General features: G+C 46.2%; 1 protein-coding gene across 1 annotated transcript; it reads left to right on the forward strand.

Moving 5' to 3' along the window:
• The first annotated feature begins 1,947 nt into the window (after positions 1–1,947).
• zdhhc9 (zDHHC palmitoyltransferase 9) lies at positions 1,948–18,748 on the forward strand. The gene is made up of 9 exons (XM_018733761.2): positions 1,948–2,824; positions 9,993–10,153; positions 11,687–11,845; positions 13,162–13,299; positions 13,929–13,977; positions 14,241–14,343; positions 15,321–15,424; positions 15,704–15,794; positions 16,469–18,748. The coding sequence occupies exons 1-9, from the start codon at positions 2,670–2,672 to the stop codon at positions 16,652–16,654; spliced, it is 1,146 nt and encodes a 381-aa protein (XP_018589277.2). The 5' UTR covers positions 1,948–2,669; the 3' UTR covers positions 16,655–18,748.
• Positions 18,749–19,005: the final 257 nt, after the last annotated feature.

Below are 19,005 nucleotides of genomic sequence, written 5' to 3' on the forward strand. Positions count from 1 at the left end.
AATATGTTTATAATTAATGTATTTTTTCAGTACTCAGTCTTCCAACATTTTATTATGCGTCTGATGACAGATGTGGAACCAACCCACTCCCTCCCCCCCTCCGCACGCACACACACACACACAAATCGCAACAAATCCGCATGAAACATTGGACAGAAACTCTTTCGTTTAATCTCCTTGGTATCAGCTCTCACACTAATTTTGAGTGCAGCTCTTACAGCTCGGCCTTGGCAACCGCAGACAAGTCATAAATTACCAATGGCCGTTCAGGGCGGATTTAAATAGCACAGACCCCCGACAACAATGCAGAGCTTCCCACAGACACACACACACACACACATCGATTGCACCCTTTCCTTTGCCCTGACACTGAAAGGCAGCCTTTCTCCTCAGAGGATTATTTTTCCCTTCACTTTCATCCTTTTATCTTCAGCGTCCTTCAAACACAGCAGCACCCATAGTTACCCAGTATCACTCAACGCCCCGTACTCAGGTGGGGCTCACAGAGGACAAGACAAAGTGGACCATCCGCCCCACCCAACCCCTGGAGACAAAACAAAGTGGTCACTGAGGGATCCTGGATGCAAAATAAATTCCAGAATTCTACTTGCATGGCCTTTCTCGTTGGGTCACAACCTACATATTGTCTGTAGGCGATGTGGACATAACACCTAGTCCACCCTGGACTGAGAGCATCACTGCTGTGAGAACATCATTAAAGTGACAGCATCCTCACACTGAGAGCATCACTGCTGTGAGAACATCCTCGAAGTGACAGCATCCTCACACTGAGAACACTTTCAAAGTGAGAACATCCTCGGAATAAGAATAAATCGGCCAAGGGAGGCACACACAAAGGGGCCTTTCTCGTCCAGATCAAATGGTTGTTTGTTAAATGATTAATATCCTGAGACAATACAAAATGAGTAGCCTTTTTTTAACAGGCCAGCAAGGAGTGCTCAGGGGGTCACTGGTACACTTCAGTTTGTGAAATTATGCATTTCTAAAGAGGACCCTACATATACACCGTAGATAACCCACTGCATGAAAGCATTTTTACATTTATTCATTCAGCTGATGCTTTTCTCCAAAGCGATTTACAATGTTACGGTTATTACAAGCTTACAATTTTTAATCCATTTATACAGCTGGGTAATTTTACTGGAGCTATTTAGGGTAAATACCTTGTCCAAGGGTACTACAGCCAGAGGTACGGATCAAACCTGCAACCTTTGAATCCAAAGGCAGTAGCGATAAGCAGTATGATACAAGATGTTTATTATGAACATTTTGTTCAAACTGTTCAAAATCCAAGTAAGTGCCATTAACAGATTTGTTTGATCTTTATTCACAAACTGTCTGCATAATAACCTGGCTCAGAACAAGCCCTGATACATCATTCTAATTAGTATTTTTTATTAGTAATTGTTTGCACATCTGACACTTTTCTCCAGGTAGAAACACAATGTTAGGTTTGTACATTAAACTACTTACAATGATGTATCCATTAACAACTGGCTAATTTCTACTGCATCACTTCAGCGTGAATACCTTGCTCACAACGGTACAACAATTGGAGTGGGGATTCGAACTCTGAGCCTTCTGATTGCAAGGCCACCACACTACCTGTTAATCATTTATCAAAATGCCTGTACTCTGGAGCAACATACTCTAATGTAGCATGATCAGTATTTTGAGGCACCGTCATATTTTGTAATCAGAAATAATTCAGCCAGCTTCTTTTGTGAAAACCGACTGTTTCCCTAAATGCAACGTGTTAAATGCTCATTGCCATAAATCAATATTCCACTGCACATTATTATTTTTTCACGCGTTATTCCTGCAGCCGCGTGTTTGTGTAACATGCGCGAGGCACGAGGCCGCTGTCCATTGTTCCCGACGGGTGCGGCCTCTTTAAGGCGTGTTCCCAGCTCCCATTCACTAGAGCGGAGCCAGGCGCGCGCCCGAGACACGAGAGTGGGTCCTCGCGGGCGGCGGCAGTGGCGCTGCGAAGAGCTCGTGAGGTTTTTTTTGGGGTTGTTGTTTATTAAAAACAAGAAAGAAAGAAAGAAAGAAGGAAGGAAAAAAGACTCGGCCAGACCGGTTCACGGAAAAAGAGCGTCGATATCTGAGAGAAGTAGTCGCTGTGAACGCGCTCACGCCGGATCCCCTGCTTTGCACAGACAGACGCACGGGACGCGGTAGTTAGAAGGGAAGCCCGGGAGTCCCGGGGAAAATGGGGCTCTGAGGGTTCCTGTCCGCCCGCAGCTCGGCGGGATGTTTCCTGGAAAGGAACAGAACTTCACTTTGTGTGGAAAAATGAACTTTAACCGGGTGGCGGGACCGGGAACAGGCGGATGAGCTCGCGGTCTTTTTCGCCTCACGAACTCTGTGTCTGTGGCTCAGACGAAGAAGACGGATTTCTACCGGCAGAATCCGCTCACGGAAGGGATGAGTGAGTGAGGTGACGGTCGAAGAACCGTCAAGTGTGTTTCTCCTCACGGACTCACTGCCAGCCCAGACTGGGTGTGTGTGATTGTGAGAGAGAAAGAGCGAGAACGGCCCGGGTGTGTGCGCTCACGCGAGTTCAACAACCGGCTGCGCGTGTCCGGACCGCGCTCCTCCTCTCCTCCGGGTGCCGTCCGGCGCGCGCCGCGCAGCACGCGAACATGCTGGCCGCGCGGGTGACCCGCAGGTGGGAGAAGCTTCCCGGGAAGAACACGTTCTGCTGCGACGGCCGGGTCATGATGGCCCGTCAGAAGGGCGTCTTCTACCTCACGGTGGCGCTTATCACGGGCACGTGCGCGCTCTTCTTTGGCTTCGAGTAAGTGGCGCGCGGGTGGAGGACCCCCCCCCCCCCCCCCAATCCAGTCCACCCCACCGAACACACCAGAGTGTCCAACACCAGGACCTGCTCCTGTAGGACATCTCCTTAGTTTCTCGGGTTTCTACACAATGTGATGTGGCTGAGAAGCCTCTGGGTTCATCACATGGAAGATGAAGTTCTTTTAGACTTACTTGGTACTTTCTAGTACAATGCAGAGATGTGATTTTGTTTCTGTAGCCAGCTGCTGTCCTGCTGCTTTGTGAGCCATGGTGAAAAGGGCCAGCTGGTCCACAGCACTGATGCTTTGGACTTTGTTAGAAGGATGAGGTTGGATTGACCTGAAACTGCTCATCTGGCAGTCGCCCCTGAGGACCCTCAATGTGTGGTGCATGAGGAGGGCCTCTCTTAGTGGTGGTCAATTTTGAGGTGGCCTGCTGGCTTCCCCTCCATCCCCAAACAAACGAAGATGATGGCAGTAGCGATTGTACCTAAAGAGATGCTGATGGGAGGGTGACTAGTAGTTAAGATGGATCTGGATTTGAAGTTCGCATCCCTGGTGGGGAGACCTCCCTGTTGAACCCTTCAGTTTCTTTACCTGAATTGTGCAGGTAATGTTTTTTTTTTTTTTTTGGTTGGAAAATGAATAATGAGTAGGTGGTGTTTAATTTGATAAAATTGTCTCCCTGGTAGCTGAATAATGTAATACGACACACCAGTGGGTCACCTGGGGTAGAAGAGAATTATTGATTTTAAAAAAATTTCCTTCCCTTTTCTTGGTTGAATGGTAAGGCCATTTTTAACAGACCTTTTAGAATTAACATTGTGATGCATGTCTAGTGTCATTTTCTTCAAGCTCTACATGGACACGTAGTTAAACACTTTTGTTTGTTTGGTATCTGCACCGTTTTGCTGTGTCATGCCATTATGGTCATTAGTGGTTGTACAAAGAGCAGTTTGTGATTGTCACTGTTATCTGGTCCTGACATCACCCTGTCATTCCTTTTTATGGACGGGAACAAACCTTACAGAAACTGCTGTAATGAGGAGGTGTGTGTGTGTTGTTGGCAGGGATGTGTATGAGTTACAGCTGAAAGGACCACAGTGCAACAATCTTAACATTTCACAACATCTCTGACCTTGTAACCATGACGCATCAGACAGGTTTCCCGACTGTGATGGCCTCAGAGCAGCACAGCAGCTGTGTTAATCAATACTAAGAGCTGTCTTCGAAATGTGCCATTAATTTTCTTAATTATGGCCAGGAACATGTGATGGCTGTATAGATATGTAAATTGACAGACTGGTGTCCCTTCCTGGGTGTGTCCCCTCCCCCTCCAGCCTTGCACCCTGTGTTGCCAGGTTAGGCTCCAGCTTGCCGCGACCCTGCTTGGGACAAGTGGTTTCTGACTCTGTGTGTGTGTGTGTGTGTGTGTGTGTGTGTGTGTGTGTGTGTGTGTGTGTGTCATGCAGTTTACTTCAAGATCAATAGATCTATCTGTCTAGCAATACATGATACTTAGAAACCAAGTAATCTTTTATGCTTAACATCGCTGTTCTCTAAATTTGTCTGTATTTTTAATACATTTTCTTTTAATACCTTTCCTGCTGCTGATTTAATATATTAGGAAGATCCCAAAGGAGCATTTCAAACTCAGCTTTGTCATTCCACCTAGAGGTGTGTTGCACATACAGGAGGATGCAATTTCATTTCTCTTTGGAACTCTGTGCTACATGAAACACACAGTGCAGTGTGTTACAGACGAGTGCAAATACAAGACACTGCAGTACACAGGCCAGAGTCTGGTGACAGTACACACAATATACAGTATAATATAGACAGACAATGTACACAGTGCTAAAAAATACACACACACACACACACACACACACATCATCTGAAACCGCCCGTCCCATACGGGATCGCAGGGAGCCGGAGCCTAACCTGGCAACACAGGACGAAAGGCTGGAGGGGGCGGGGACACACCCAGGACGAGATGCTAGTCTGTCGCAAGGCACCCCAAGCGGGACTCAAACCCCAGACCCACCGGAGAGCAGGACCTGGTCCAACCCATTGCTAAAAAATATTTACATATTATATAAATAGAAAAAGGAAGGCTTTACAGGACATCTAATTTTCATTGTAAACTAGAGGCAATTAAAGATTAGACACTGGAGACTAGCTATAGGAACAGCGATAAATTAACCGAGTAGATTGTTTAAAATGCCATGTGCCTTGTACAAAGTGGCATGTGCTTTGTTCAAGTGATTAGTGTGGACTTCTTTTGTATGCAGGGGGGGGAGGATAGCCAACCGTTTCAGGAGATGGGTGTGCGGAGAGCGTGAACCCCCAGACCATCTCTTGACACGGTTAGCTGTTTTTCTGACTTACTTCGTATGTGCTGAGAGTGCTTCATACCTCTGCCTTTGGCTTGTGGGGTTTAATCTCTGCTACGTAATTTCATAACTTTTACAGCACTCGATGCCCTTTGCTGGTCCAGGACTCCACACTCAGCCCAAAGCCGCTGGTCAGTGATGCCCATCTCCCGTAGTCAAAGAACAATGTCTCATTCACCTTTACAACATTTCTCTTTCCTTTTGCTAATGGAGGAAAATATGTCAACCCTTCAATGAAATTATAGAGTAAACTGACTGTATTTTACAGAGAAATGGGGGAAATTGTATATATTTTACTTTGATTTTGGCAAAACGAGGATAATGTGATGAAGCAGTGGGATGGGGTATTTCAGTGGCTGCCTTATTGCTGATGGAGGAAGCCTAGGAGTTAGGAGACGGTCCAGCAGAGCTCAGGAACTCGATGGTCGTTAGTGCTGCGTTCATGTTACAGTTGTCCATAATTATCCCTCAAGGGGGAGAACTATTGGCATGGAAACAGAGCAGGCAAGGAGGGGCGTAATTCAAAACTCTCCATTATAGGGCTGCTCTGGGCCTTTTGGATTTCTCTTCTAGCCAGCAGAATTGATGGTTGCCAGGAATGGGTACCAGTCCGTGCCCCTGCAGTCTGCTCTTTTGCTCTTTGTGACCGCTGGCAGCTCCTGCAGCGGAGAGCACTGACTGGAACTGAAGTGCCATCTCTAAAACAGAGGGTCCTGCTCGTGGTGCCAGTTCTTACAGGAGGGGAATTGTGACTTTGTGCGACTGGTCCAAAAGGTTTGGTCACTGAAAGATCCTTCACTGTACCACCAAAGTAGTTTTCTTAACTTGTGGCTTTCTGGGAGGTAAATGTATTCTTGGGCAGTTCTAAGCCCAGGCAGGGAGGCTAAGTACAGGGTGTGTATGTGTGTGCTTGTATGTGCATAGAGTGAGGCATGTCATGGCAGGGTCAGTGAGCAGAGAATGAGGGCACACAGGGGAAACAGAGTGGCAATGTGCCTCGGAACATGCTGGAACCTAACCAAGAATAACTGGGCAGACATCTTCTCATCGACCGTCAGCGTGCATGCTTGGCTTGAGAGGGAGTGGGGGGGGGTCAGTATCATCAGCCAAGGAGCCATTTCGTCGTGAGGAATGCATAGTAAACAGGACCTTGCGCAGGAAATGCTAACAGAACAAGCGACTGCACAGGTATCCATTGCTCTCGGCTTTACTGTGTTTTCGTATTATTTGTAACATCTTGGCAGATTTTTAAATCCAGAGGAAGTAGCACACCTTAAAAAAACCTTTAAGTGGCTGAGTATTGTTTATTGAAGCAGTGGAGCAGAAAAACATCCTGCTTCCTTTGGACTCCATATGCCAGGTCCACTTGAAGGCTTTGTGAGACAGTTGTGAATCTGGTCCTGTTACTCAAAGGGTGCTGGTAAAATCACAGTCAAGACACTAAGATTGTGTCCTTAATAATTTTTTGTTGTGAAATTAATCTTTGCTGCAGTATTCCAGTATATCAGATGTTGCCGGGTTCTCCAAGGCCTTGCTGGAGGCCTTCATCTTTGGGTCTCCTGTGTCTGTTGCCATTTGAACAGCATTGGATATTAGTGTGGTTTTGGGATAGTAATTGATTTTGGGCAGCACAATTCCTCCCCCCCCCCCCCCCCCCCCCCACCCATTTCACTCCCTCAGGGCCTGAGTTTTGTATTTCACACGCTTAAAATTGAATCCTGGGTATTATTAGATTTGCTGGTGGGGTTTTTTTCTCTACTGCCATGATGTATAATTGATCTGCCGCTGCAGAATATCGGCTCCTCTGTGGTCATAAATACACAGATAACCTCAGCAAAGTCAATTTGGAAACAAAGGTGACCTTACAGGTGCTTCTTTGCGAAGAAAGAAAAGCACTTTGGTTGTTTAATTTGGTAACGTCAGGTTATGGCCCAAGAGGTCCTCCTCCATGAAAGCTGAGAGGCTGTACAGAGAAACCTGTTCCAAATTGACATGTTTGGAAAGTAGCCCTTTTTTTTCGTGCGGTCTGGATCATATGAGAAACACTGCACGAGTGTGTTTTTTTTTTTTTTTTTTTCCTCCCCCCCCAGGTGAATGTTTCCAGCTACCTCAGTGTTTCACCTGTAACAGCCTTTCTGTGATGGCTGATGGTTTCAGCGTGGTGCAAAGGTGCACACTTTTATTACTCTCTAGCACATAGTGGCAAAGTTCACTGTCAGTTTTATTTGATTGTTTGCAAAGTGCTACAAGTGATGTTCAGGGTTCATTAAAGAGTTGTAGGAAATCTGTTTTGGTGAGCTGTTGTCATAAGTTAAGGCAGGCTATCCGCTCTGGAGCAGTGTTTCTCGTCGCATTGAGAGGCTGATCCTTGAGGCCATTGCAGGCTGAGCTCAGCTGGGTCCCACTGTGGTACAGGAGAGTCCCTCCCCCGGTTGTAAGAAGTAGTCCCATGATATGGGTTGTTGACTCCAAGTTAGAGATTTGCAGTGTAAATAAGCCCCTTACTTCCTACCAGGTTGCTTGTACTGTAACTGTACTTCAGCCTCGAATGCCCTCAAATACCAACTCGATCCGTGGGAGTAAACAGCCTGTTTGCACTGCAGAAAAGCCTGGAGACTGGATGAGGGTGAATGCTTGTAGTTCCTGAAATCTTCAACAGCAGTGAAGAGGGGGCAGAGACCAGTCCCTTATGTTTAAAGGTCTCATATGCTGTGCTCTCCAGATTTTTCTTCTTTAAGATATATCTTGTAAAGGCTGTCTGCTGCAACTGCTTTCTTGCACTGGCAAAGAGTGTGTGGTCCTTGTTGCTTTTTGTACCCTCCGCAATGTCGGCCAAAGTAACAGTTAACATCAATGTAAAGCACATTGCACTCTGCGCATGTAATCATCTAATGGGCAGTGTGAGTGTGTAAGGGGGCAATATGTTTGCACATCTGAGTGGCAGCTCACCCAGAGGGGGAGGATAAAGAGCAGATCTGCTTTGTTGTTCTCTCGCAGATAAGCACATGGCCCTGCAGATGGTGTTCTGAGCTGGTGGTCCTGCCCACTTCTGCCCCCCTCTCTCTCTCTCTCTCTCTCTCTCTCTCTCTCTCTGCTTCTCCATCTCTGTTTCAGATACTGTACTAATGGTTTTTCTGTAATGTAAGGCAGTACTTCATCCCAGATTCCCCCCCGAACCACCCCAATCCACAATGGCGTAATTGGCATTCTTTCATTGGGCCTGTGCAAAGGTTCCTTCAGTCCTCACTGATGGTGAAGTTCAGGGTTTGATTGTTATGGCACTGCACTCTAGGTGACTTCCATCCTACTATTTCCTGCCAGCATTTTATTTCTTGTCTACCACCTCCCCTAACAAGCACCAAATTCCCACATGGGTGGTTTTGCTGCTCCACATTCACCTGGATGACTCGTTAGTTAGGGGTCTTCCTTCATTACGCTGCTGAATTAGTTTTCCACACATATGGTGACAAGGTGCTGGAGTGCTGGGAGAGCATTACAAAGTGACACCGGGGACGTGGTGACGATAAATTGATTGGGCAGGGTTAGCATTCAACATGCATGAAGCCTCCCAGCAGTAGAAGTGTTTTGTTTTTATAAATTTAGATGACAGTGGAGACTTCCAGCACTAAAGTGGAAATGTTCTTTCTCCTCAAAGTGATAAGCAGCTGAAGAAATGTCTGTCACATAGGTGGTGTCGTGGAATGATTTAGACTCAAGTTCAGAGTAGGAGACATGACTGGTTCTTAAAATAAAAATGCCTGTAAAGTTAAAAGGAGATTCTGTTTTAATTATAGCGTGGAGCACCACGTCGCCTTTTTTGCAAAGGAACTGGGTGGTTTCAGCAGGGTTGACACACGCTGGCTGTTTACCAACTGTCGGGGCAGGGCACTTGCATCACTCCGTCTGCAGTATCGGAGAGGGATCCAGAGTGTAATGTCAACCCCCTGCCCCCATTGCCTGTCCTTGGTTTTATGGGGTTCAATGGCAGGACTCGCTCGGCGTCTGATTTGTTGGGTCTGAGCCAGCAGAAAGTTTGAGTTCTACAATTTCTTTTAATCTCCTCCTGTTTTGTATTCTCTTTTCTTATGTAAAAGCAAAGCAGCAACACACGAACCCACTTGACAGGTTCTGCAGGTACTGCCAGGAGGAGAAATCAGCCCTTAGGTATACTGATTTACTAGTGTGAGCTGCACAGTGTGCCAGGAAAAGGTGGACTTTGACTCATTCTGCTGTGTTTTAGGGGAGGACTCCCGGGTGTGACGCAGCTCTCCCCCTTATCACCCCTCTTTCTTTAGCATGGCTGCTCGTTGGCCTCTTCCCAGTACATGTGATCTAGCAAACAATCATGGGGAAAAACAGAGTGAAAGGTCTGATGTAAAAGGCAAAAAGTGAAACCTCAAACAACAATGTGTGGAATGATAAAATCAGTGGTAGCGTCACAGTCTGGTTTTGAGTCAAGTTTGTTTTACAATAACAAGAAAAGCAAGCTGAAGATGAACAAGTGTGATAGTTGGTTTCACAGCAGGTTTTTTTAAGAAAAAAAAAAAAAAAATCTTGTAAACCCTGTTTGTTTATCTGAAGCGGCTACTCATGAGTTCCTAAATTCACAGTAAAAGTATTGTTCACACCCAGAGTCTGAAAATTCTCAGTCTCTGAATTATTTAGTTGCTTATTATTTAGTTGTCCAGAGCTTGATTTGAAGCGATTTATCCTTGATCTTGATTTATCGTTACTGTTACGTATTATCTTGGTGGTCTTTTATTCCTTGCAGATGCCCTTACCTGGCAGTGCACCTGTCCCCCGCCATCCCTGTGTTTGCGGTCTTGCTCTTCCTGTTTGTCATGGCCGTCCTCCTGAGGACCAGTTTTAGTGACCCAGGGGTGTTGCCACGGGCCCTGCCAGAGGAGGCTACCTTCATCGAGATGGAGATTGGTAAGTCACCCCCAGCCAGTTCCACATCTATCCTACCTCCACAACTCACTCACTCACTCACTCCCCCACCCCTCCCACAGTTGTCAGGCACTGGCTGAGTGCACCACTCACATATTACTGTATCTAATCCCCTTGAGAGGTTAGATGATGGTTTTCATCAGTAGGAAACAGGCGCATTGTTGCGAAAAGTAGTTAAGCCGCATGAATACTGCAGGAGGAACCTTGATGATGCTCCAGTAACTGCAGCCTCCTCTTTGCTTATTCATGATTCGCTCACTTTATTTGACATCTCCTACCTCTGGACTTCCTGCCTGTGTGCTCTTCAGTTCATCTTCCACTTCAAGCCATTTTCTGCCATCCCTAACACAGCTGAAACCTTTTTGCATTCCTGGTTATTTGCAACTCCTCCCCGTGTGGCTGCCACGCCAGTGTTTCTGCTATTGAGCAAACAGACGAAATTAAATGTTGGTTATGAACAGGTGACCTATGACCCTGTGTGTAATTTGAATGTGTTCCTTTCTTGTTTATCATGTATTGTTTCTCTGCCTGACACCTGTATTAAGGATCAGAAAGTTTAAATGTCCCTGGGGCTTGAACCATGGTTGTCATGGCAATAAGGGACCCAGGTGCACAGCCACGTCAGCAACACACAGCAGTAACATGGTCTGGGATAAATGTAGGGCTTTGATCCTCTGAAATGTATATTCGGTAAATGCATATCTTTTAAATATTTTTCAGCATACATCAATTTTATGATCTCTGTCATAAACTTAATTTTGCTTTGAGCCAGAATGGAATACGGCTGCTTTTTTGTGGTCTGCACTCAATTTCTGTTATTATGGATTAATATGAATGTGAACAGAATATTACCTGCAGGACACTAAAGTAAAGGATGGGGTCAGAGTGAACAGGAAGTGGACTTCACTTTAGCCGTCAGCTGCCCTGAAGGCCAAATGTTGTGCAGAGTAAAATGTCCATGTTTTGATTGCTGGGTACAGTGATGTGTAGATACTTAACTCGTCAGCTTGTTTTTCACCGTGGTACAGTATATCCGGAGTAAAACCTCCACAGGCTACATGACACTCTATATTGGATCAGTTATAGGTGTTGCACTCGAAAGGCAAAAAAAAAAAAGAAGTTTGTGAAAACACACTGCATGCAGGAGATGTCAAAGTGCTTCCTGAATGACTTGCTGAGCAATGGAGCATAACGTGTTCTGACTGCAGGTCCCCTTGGGTAGCAGTGCAGTGGTAATGAACTTGGAGAGTGTTGGTAAATGTGGGATTTTTGTGGATCTGAGCTACAGGTATCTGGCTTTGTGTGTATTTGTAAGTGTGCGTGTGTTATTTGAGGCTGTCATTTTTTTATGGTCTTGGAGTGACTCTTGAGTGCTTATGCAAACCAAGTACGTATGTCAACTTTAAATTGCCGTGGATTTACCTTCCCTTTCCAAGGTATGAGCCGTGTTCCCAGGATGAGGGCAACAAATGACACCCTCGACTGACGCATGTCTATTGGCTTGTATCGCCACAGAGGCAGCCAATGGGAATGTCCCTGCAGGCCAGCGCCCACCCCCTCGGATCCGGAACGTTGAAATCAACAACCAGATAGTAAAGCTCAAGTACTGCTACACCTGCAAGATCTTCCGTCCACCGCGCGCTTCTCACTGCAGCATCTGTGACAACTGCGTGGGTGAGTTGGGATCTGCCAAATACTCTGTTCACCCTCACCACGCCCTGCCTCCACAGTTCCTGACAGGTGCAAAACATTTTTGTATTTTGCTGACCCTTGATTACATGACTGATTGTCTCCAGTGGGTTTTTCCTTACACAGCTGCACACCTGAAATGTATTAATCTTGAGCAACCTGGAAGATTGAGTAGCAATCATGTTGAGATAGGTTTTTGTAATGTAAACATAACACCTTTTCCATCTCTGTCAATTATCAGTAAACCCTTGTCCAGTTCAGGGCCACAGGGGTCTGGAGCCTATCCTGGGAGCATAGGGCTTGAAGCAGGGTATGTCCTGAACTGGACACTAGTCCATCATGGATTCAGTACGTGTTAATTCGGTTTTTATACATGATCACAGTTAGAAAGCATTTTTACAAAGTTTACCGTAAAGATGGCATCTTCAACTGACATTTTATGGAGTTCTAGGGCATATTTTGTGGGAATGGATGAGAGTAATTTCTGACCTCTGGCAATATTTAAGCCACAGTCAAGGTATTTTACTGCTATGCACTTTGATGTTGGAAACAACGGTCTTCTTTGTCAACACCTGAGCTTTTTGCTTGACTGATGGGTAATTTGAAGGGCTTGAAAGAGTTTGACTCAGGATGGGCTTTGATCATCCCCAGCTCTTCCCGAATGCTTCCCGTGTCATGGAATGCGTGAATGACACATGGGCATGTGGTCGTGTGGTGCGAGTCTCTTGCTGAGTCACTCTGAACGTGAGGTTGGCCAGCCATCCATCATGCCTGCAGCCTATCTGTGCATCACTGCTGCGTCCCACTTTTACATTGTACTTGTGGCCTTTTCCCGCATAACACCAGCAGCCTGTGTGGAGGTGGCACCTGCATCCTGTATGTGCACTGTGCCTGGATGCTGTCTGCGTATCACGTTAGCATCCTGTCCGCACACTGAGCCTGTATCCTGTCTGCGCGTTGCTTAAACATCACACTCTTCTACATGAGCAGCCAAGCATGTTTTGTAGCTGTTGTCTGTTACTGTTATTGCTGTTGTGTTGTTAGGTTCTCAAAGCATCAGCAGGATTTGCTTTCCTCCTATGAATCTTCCCAGTTCCACCTCTGTAATGGTTAGAAGCTCTGTGCCAAAGTGCTGATTGAGGAATGCTCTTTCCCCACCGTAGAGGATGTTGTGTAATGGCACCCTGGGAGCGTGGTGTGAATTGTTTCACTCCACACACTCCTGCAGGCTCCCGTTCTCCCTGAGCTCCGGGAATTTCCTGGTAACAAACAGTCCTTTTAATCCCTTCTGTCTTCCACAGATCGTTTCGACCATCACTGTCCCTGGGTGGGCAACTGTGTGGGCAGGAGGAACTACCGCTACTTCTACCTGTTCACGCTCTCCCTGTCGCTGCTCACCATCTACATCTTCACCTTCGACATTGTCCATGTGGTGCTGCGTGAGTGTCCTTCAAGGGTCACGAAGGGTCACTGGGGAGAGTGTTGGAATGCAGTCACTTGAGGTGCAGTCATTTATAGGTACTTTTGCAGTTGAAATTTGATGATTTTGAGTGAAGCAGGGTGAAAGTTAGTTACACAATGGGTAAAGACCTGACATTGTGATCAAACAAATCTTGAAGAGCTCTGCTGCTGGAACCTTGAGCAAGGTACTTAACCTGAATTTATTTAGGAAATGGTCAGCTGTTTAAATGTAAATAATGTTAAAATGTACATTGAAATTAAGATTTTTGGTTAAAGCATCTGCTGAGCAAGAAAATAATGACGATGTAATGTAGAGGCTTGAACCAGTCAGGAGGCAGATGTGGGCCTTAGCTAAGGAGCTTAGTGGTGTAGGCCAGGGAGTTGGCAGCACACCCCTGCAACTGTTCCTGTTTGGCTCCACAGTCTCCACCCACTAGCTCCCAGGAGAGGACAAGTGTCAGCAATTGGGCTGAAACTCCTGTGGCATTTAAAGTACAGGCACTGACACGTGATTTTCAGTGTATGAAGTTGACTGCATTATTGTGCGTGTGCAAAATTGTGGACTGGCTGACAACGCCCCTCATGTTGACATCCGTCTCTTCTGCAGGCTCCATGGACTCCAGTTTTGTGAATACCCTCAAGGAGACTCCTGGGACATATCCTTTCACTTAAGCCAAAATCTGAATTCCCATGCCTTCCCTTCTTGCATGATGGGAAGAGAAAAAGGAGGACTCTGATTTAACGGTTAATCTGCAGAGTGCTATGGCAGTATACTAAAGCGTGAGAATGCTGACTGGTAATTTTACCATACGGGAGTCTATTAAGAAGATCACTGGACAGAAAGAATTGCATGTATGTGATAAGTAATCGTTAGATTGTCATCTGGTTCAGTGTTATGAGTTCCTTGACCATCTGCTACTGTGCTGGAGGTTTTGATATGCTTCTTCACCCTGTGGTCCGTAGTGGGCCTCACGGGCTTCCATACCTATCTCATCTCCATGAACCAGACCACGAACGAGGATGTGAGTATCGTAACTCCCTCGCAATCAGGGTCAATACAGGGGTTCTAAGGGCAGATGTTGTGGAATGCCCTTGGTTGTTCACCTTGGAGATGGAGTGCTTCCAGGACTGGGAGAATAAAATGGAGATGGCAAGGAAGTGTAGACAAGCCCATGTACGAACCCCACCCTTTCCTGGCCCAGGGTGACCTTGTGCTGGTGAATGTTGGGAAGGAAAGAGGACTTGTCATTGTGGGCTGCTGTTTATGCTCCCTGCGGAAATAGTGCAAATTCTAGAACATGAGTGCTTGGCCTCAGTGATTTTATTTATGGTCCTCTTTTTTTTCCCCCAACCTCACCACCTTCAGTAGCATAGTGTATAGGCTGCCCTAATCGGACCGCATCTCGCAAGCGCTGCTTGCAACCAGCTCATATGGCACTAATAATAAACCCATCAATATTGCGTAGACTCATACAGCACTGCCAAGGGGAGCCAGGCGCCATGCCTGATGGGAGTGGAGGGGTGAGGGCAAAAAAGACAGGCCACTGTCACAATGAAAGTGGCCGGGTTCATCTGAGGGCAGTGCTGCTGGTGCATGATACTGCTGTGTTCTCCAGCTGTATATGCACTGGTCCTTTCTCATTCTGACATCTCTGATCTTCGTGATTTCCTCCAGAACCTAAAGGCTAACGTGAAACCATAGTTCAGATGATGGCCATTGCGTGCTTGAACAATCCCCCCCACCCAAGATAGTTTGTCTGGCTTTTTGTTTAGTCTTTTTGTAGGTCAGTTGTACACCAGAGGACCCTGAAAAAGAAACATTACTGTTGAATTAGGAATAACCAAAGGGACACAGCACTCGCGTGGTAGCGGCTCTCGCTCTGCAGTGATCCACAGCAATTGGCCGAAAGAGCAGCGAGCTGAGAGGATTGCTCATCCATCCCCCAGCTCAGTTTTTTTTTTTTCCTTTTTTCCCCCTCCCGTCTCCCTGTTTACACAGATTAAAGGTTCATGGTCGGGAAAGAATAGAGTGCAGAACCCTTACAGCCACAGGAACATTATCAAAAACTGCTGTGAGGTGCTGTGTGGACCATCCTACCCTAGGTAGGACTACGACCTTCTCTCCAGTTCTTGGATTTCTGTGTCTGCCACCCTGTCTCCTTGAGTGTATTTTCCCTCTCTGCCTTACCTTGTGTGATACTAGCTCCCTGCACTTTCTTCTTCTGCTTGTTTGAAACTGCACCTTTCCCTTCACACTGTCACTTTCTGCTTCTTGCTTTCTTCTTATCTCCTTGTCACTCAACACTTTCTCCATCTCTCTCTTCAGTAGTTGCAAATACCTTGCTTTTGCTCACGACTGCTCATATCTCCTCCCATCTACAGCGTCTTGGATAGAAGGGGGGTGATGCTGGAGGCCCCACCTGCCACTACCACGGCTCCCGTCAAGAGTACCACCCCTGAGCCTCAGACCACAGTAAGTCCACCAAGTCCCACCATTGACTTCCACAGTTGCCCGCATTATTCTAAGGTCAAGGAGGTACTGTTCTGTTTCTCTGCAGGGTCCAGCAGCTAGACTGTGTAGAGATGGCAGAAGTTTCACATCCTTTAGAACAAAGTTGTGAATGAGTACAATGTGGCTACTTGACATCATTTAGAAAGAGTGATGTTAGGATTCAAGTGACATCACAGTATGTTCAGTTCTGTATTTTGGAGGAAGTACATGTACATTTACTCATTTAGCTGATGCTTTTTACCAAAGTAACTTAGTGTTAAGCTATTTACAATTATTTACCCATTTACACAGCTGGATAATTTTACTAGAGCAATTTAGGGTAAGGGTACTTCAGGGTTGTAGGTGGGGATCAAACCTACAACCTTTGGATTCAAAGGCAGTAGCTCTAATCACTATGCTACTAGCTGTCCTGTAAGTAGTTAGACCCATAGATCCAGTGGAACATGTTTATAAAAACCCGCCTGCTAGACAGATGCTGACATCCTGCTGCAGAGTGATGGGATTGGGGAATCTAGAGTTCTGGTCACAGATGTGGGATTTTTAGGTTTCAGTGAGTTTGCCCCTCCAACTCAAACCAGATACAACAGGTGCGTTTCTTACTTGCTCAGTGTGCTGTGCTTTGTCCCCCGCGGCAGAAAACCACGGCCCCACTCATTCCCAACGAGCACACCCCGGAAGATGTCAAGCCAAGTATAGATACCACTTCTGACAAGACATGCCCTGCCTCTGAGGATGAGAAGCCACACCTGTCCCAGTTCCCACCCCTTGCATCGCCGGACAGTGATACAGAGGCCGCCCCCACCCATGAGGTCTCTCAGTAGCCAAACTGGAGGGACGGAGAGGGCTGAGAAGCAACTTATCTGATGAGCAACTTTGAACATGTGCAGAAAGACACTAAGAAAAAGCCCAGATAAGATGACCTCTAAATCACATGTGAGTCTGTATCTAGTACCCAGGACTTCCCCTCGGAGGAGAACCGTTTTGGGATGCAGGCTGTTTGTTCATGTCCTGAAGCCTGAGTGATGCACAATGCTGACACAGTGGGGCTTCCCTGTGCCAGAACCTCACTTGTACACTAAGACAAATGCACATGAGGAACAGGAAATATGCATTCTTTACCCATTAGTCAACTTCTGAAATTCTCCTGTGGACCTCGGCCAGTTGCCAACCTCATGGTTTTATTTCTGTTTTCACATTTAGCTTTTACTTGCGTTGCGTTTTGGTGTTCTTTTAATGAGCCGTGCTAAACCTTGGTCGGACTTTCAGGGTCCTGTCCTGAACTAGTGCAACTCTCTGAGGCACGTAGACATTCCCTGCCCTATGCAACTCCAAGGGGGACTAGCAGACAAAAATGCTGCAGCCAGATGAGGAAGTAGGGGGGGTGTTAATGGGAATGGGTGGGGCAGTTGAAGTGGTTTTATAGGGTTACAAGCCCTACTGAGATGTGAACAAGCAGGGGTTGTGTACCTGCTGCCCTCGAAGCGCAGATGTACGTGATGGCCGCAGGTTCATCAGACTGTGATCAGCTTTTGAACGTTGCCGGACTGTGCCGTGTTTGTGCTGGTTGTGACCGCATCGTTGACTCCAACCCCCCTTACTGATCACAGGGTTGCTGTCGCTGTGGCCTGAGCATGGTGAAGAAACATCCCCCAGTAACTGTGCCTTAATGAAACGCTGCACTATGTGCACATGCGACCAACACCGTCAGCACTGGAGCCCGCTGGGGCACATTAACCACGGTTTGACTACATTTGCATCTGTGAGAGGATAATATGAGGTTATCTTTTCAATAACAATACGATGCATAGTCACAAAAAGGGAGGCTAAATAGCCATTGTTGTAATGTGTAAACGCACAGGACCTGTGTGCCGAGCCAATCGTGGGACCTCTGATGGAGGTCTGTGAGCTGCCATCTGTATGCTTGTGCTGTCGAGCCAAATGTGAGCTTCCCCTCCATGTGGTGCCACTCTCTTCGTGATGTCACGACCTCATGACTATTTTCCATAACCTTTTCTTTGTCGCCCCCACCCCGCCCTCCTCTTTCTCCCACCAGTTGATGATGGCTGCTCAAGCATATTTCTTGGTTTCATGCCTGACTGAGTGCAGGGCCAATGAACAGGAGGCTGGCTGAATGGGATGCTTGCAGCAGCACTTGATTGTTGGCTGTAACTGCAGCTTGCTGAAGAAAGTGCTTTAATGATGCTCCCAGTATGGCTGGAAATTAAGCTTGACCCTGTTGCTGTGCTGGTGTGCTGCTGTATCTCAGCCCCCGCGGTCCTCCAGTGTAAAGTGTTAATGTGATGAAGGTGGGATTTTTTTTTTTTCTTCCCTGAATAGTGCTTTCTCTGTGCACCCGCTGTCTTGTTTTCCGATGTTGCGTTTCTGTAAGTAACCCTCCATCTTCACGAAAACAGACGGAACAGTGGCTGACCTTCTGTCTAGCTGCTGCGACACCTTCCTCTGGGACTCGTCTAAGAACAGGAACACCATGTTGATGCTCTGCAACTTATAGCAAGAGGGTCTCCTGTTCCTCAAAAGCACTCTAGGCTCATAAATCTGGATTTAATCAAGATACAATGAAGGATTCAGTGTGTATAACTATGTAATTAAATCCCAAGCGGATGGCAGTAATGATTAATTGGACAGCAATGAAACCGGACATAGAGCCTGTAAGTTCAGGCCTGCTGGATTTCTCGCAGATTCTGACCAATTCACACAACGGTGACATAAACCTATGTAGCTATTTATGTGCGGAAGAAAAGGGAACACAAAGGTTTTTTGTCAACCCTGGTTATTTGGGAAAGTATGATCTATAAATGGAAAATATAATATATAAAGTGTCTCTGGATCTTATCTATATTCACTTGGCTTTGTAATACCCCTGTGACCTGTCTTTCCCTCTATTTATTTCATTCACTTCTTTGTACATGAATGATTTGTGTGTTTAATTAAAAGAAAGTTGTCTTAATACTTTGCAGTTGGAGTGTCTGCTGTCTGGATTGGGGTTAAAGGAATCTTGATGGATTTTTAGCTGAATGTCATCTGAGAGATGCAATATACTGAACTGTCATGTAGAACTGTAAATGTAGAAAAGGTGGAAAAACGAAATAGAGATTGCAGTAATTTATTAGATACATTCAAAAGGAAGAAGTCCAGAAGTAATACTTGCAAA

Source organism: Scleropages formosus, chromosome 13 (genome assembly GCF_900964775.1).
Source record: "Scleropages formosus chromosome 13, fSclFor1.1, whole genome shotgun sequence".
Classification (NCBI taxonomy): Eukaryota; Metazoa; Chordata; class Actinopteri; order Osteoglossiformes; family Osteoglossidae; genus Scleropages; species Scleropages formosus.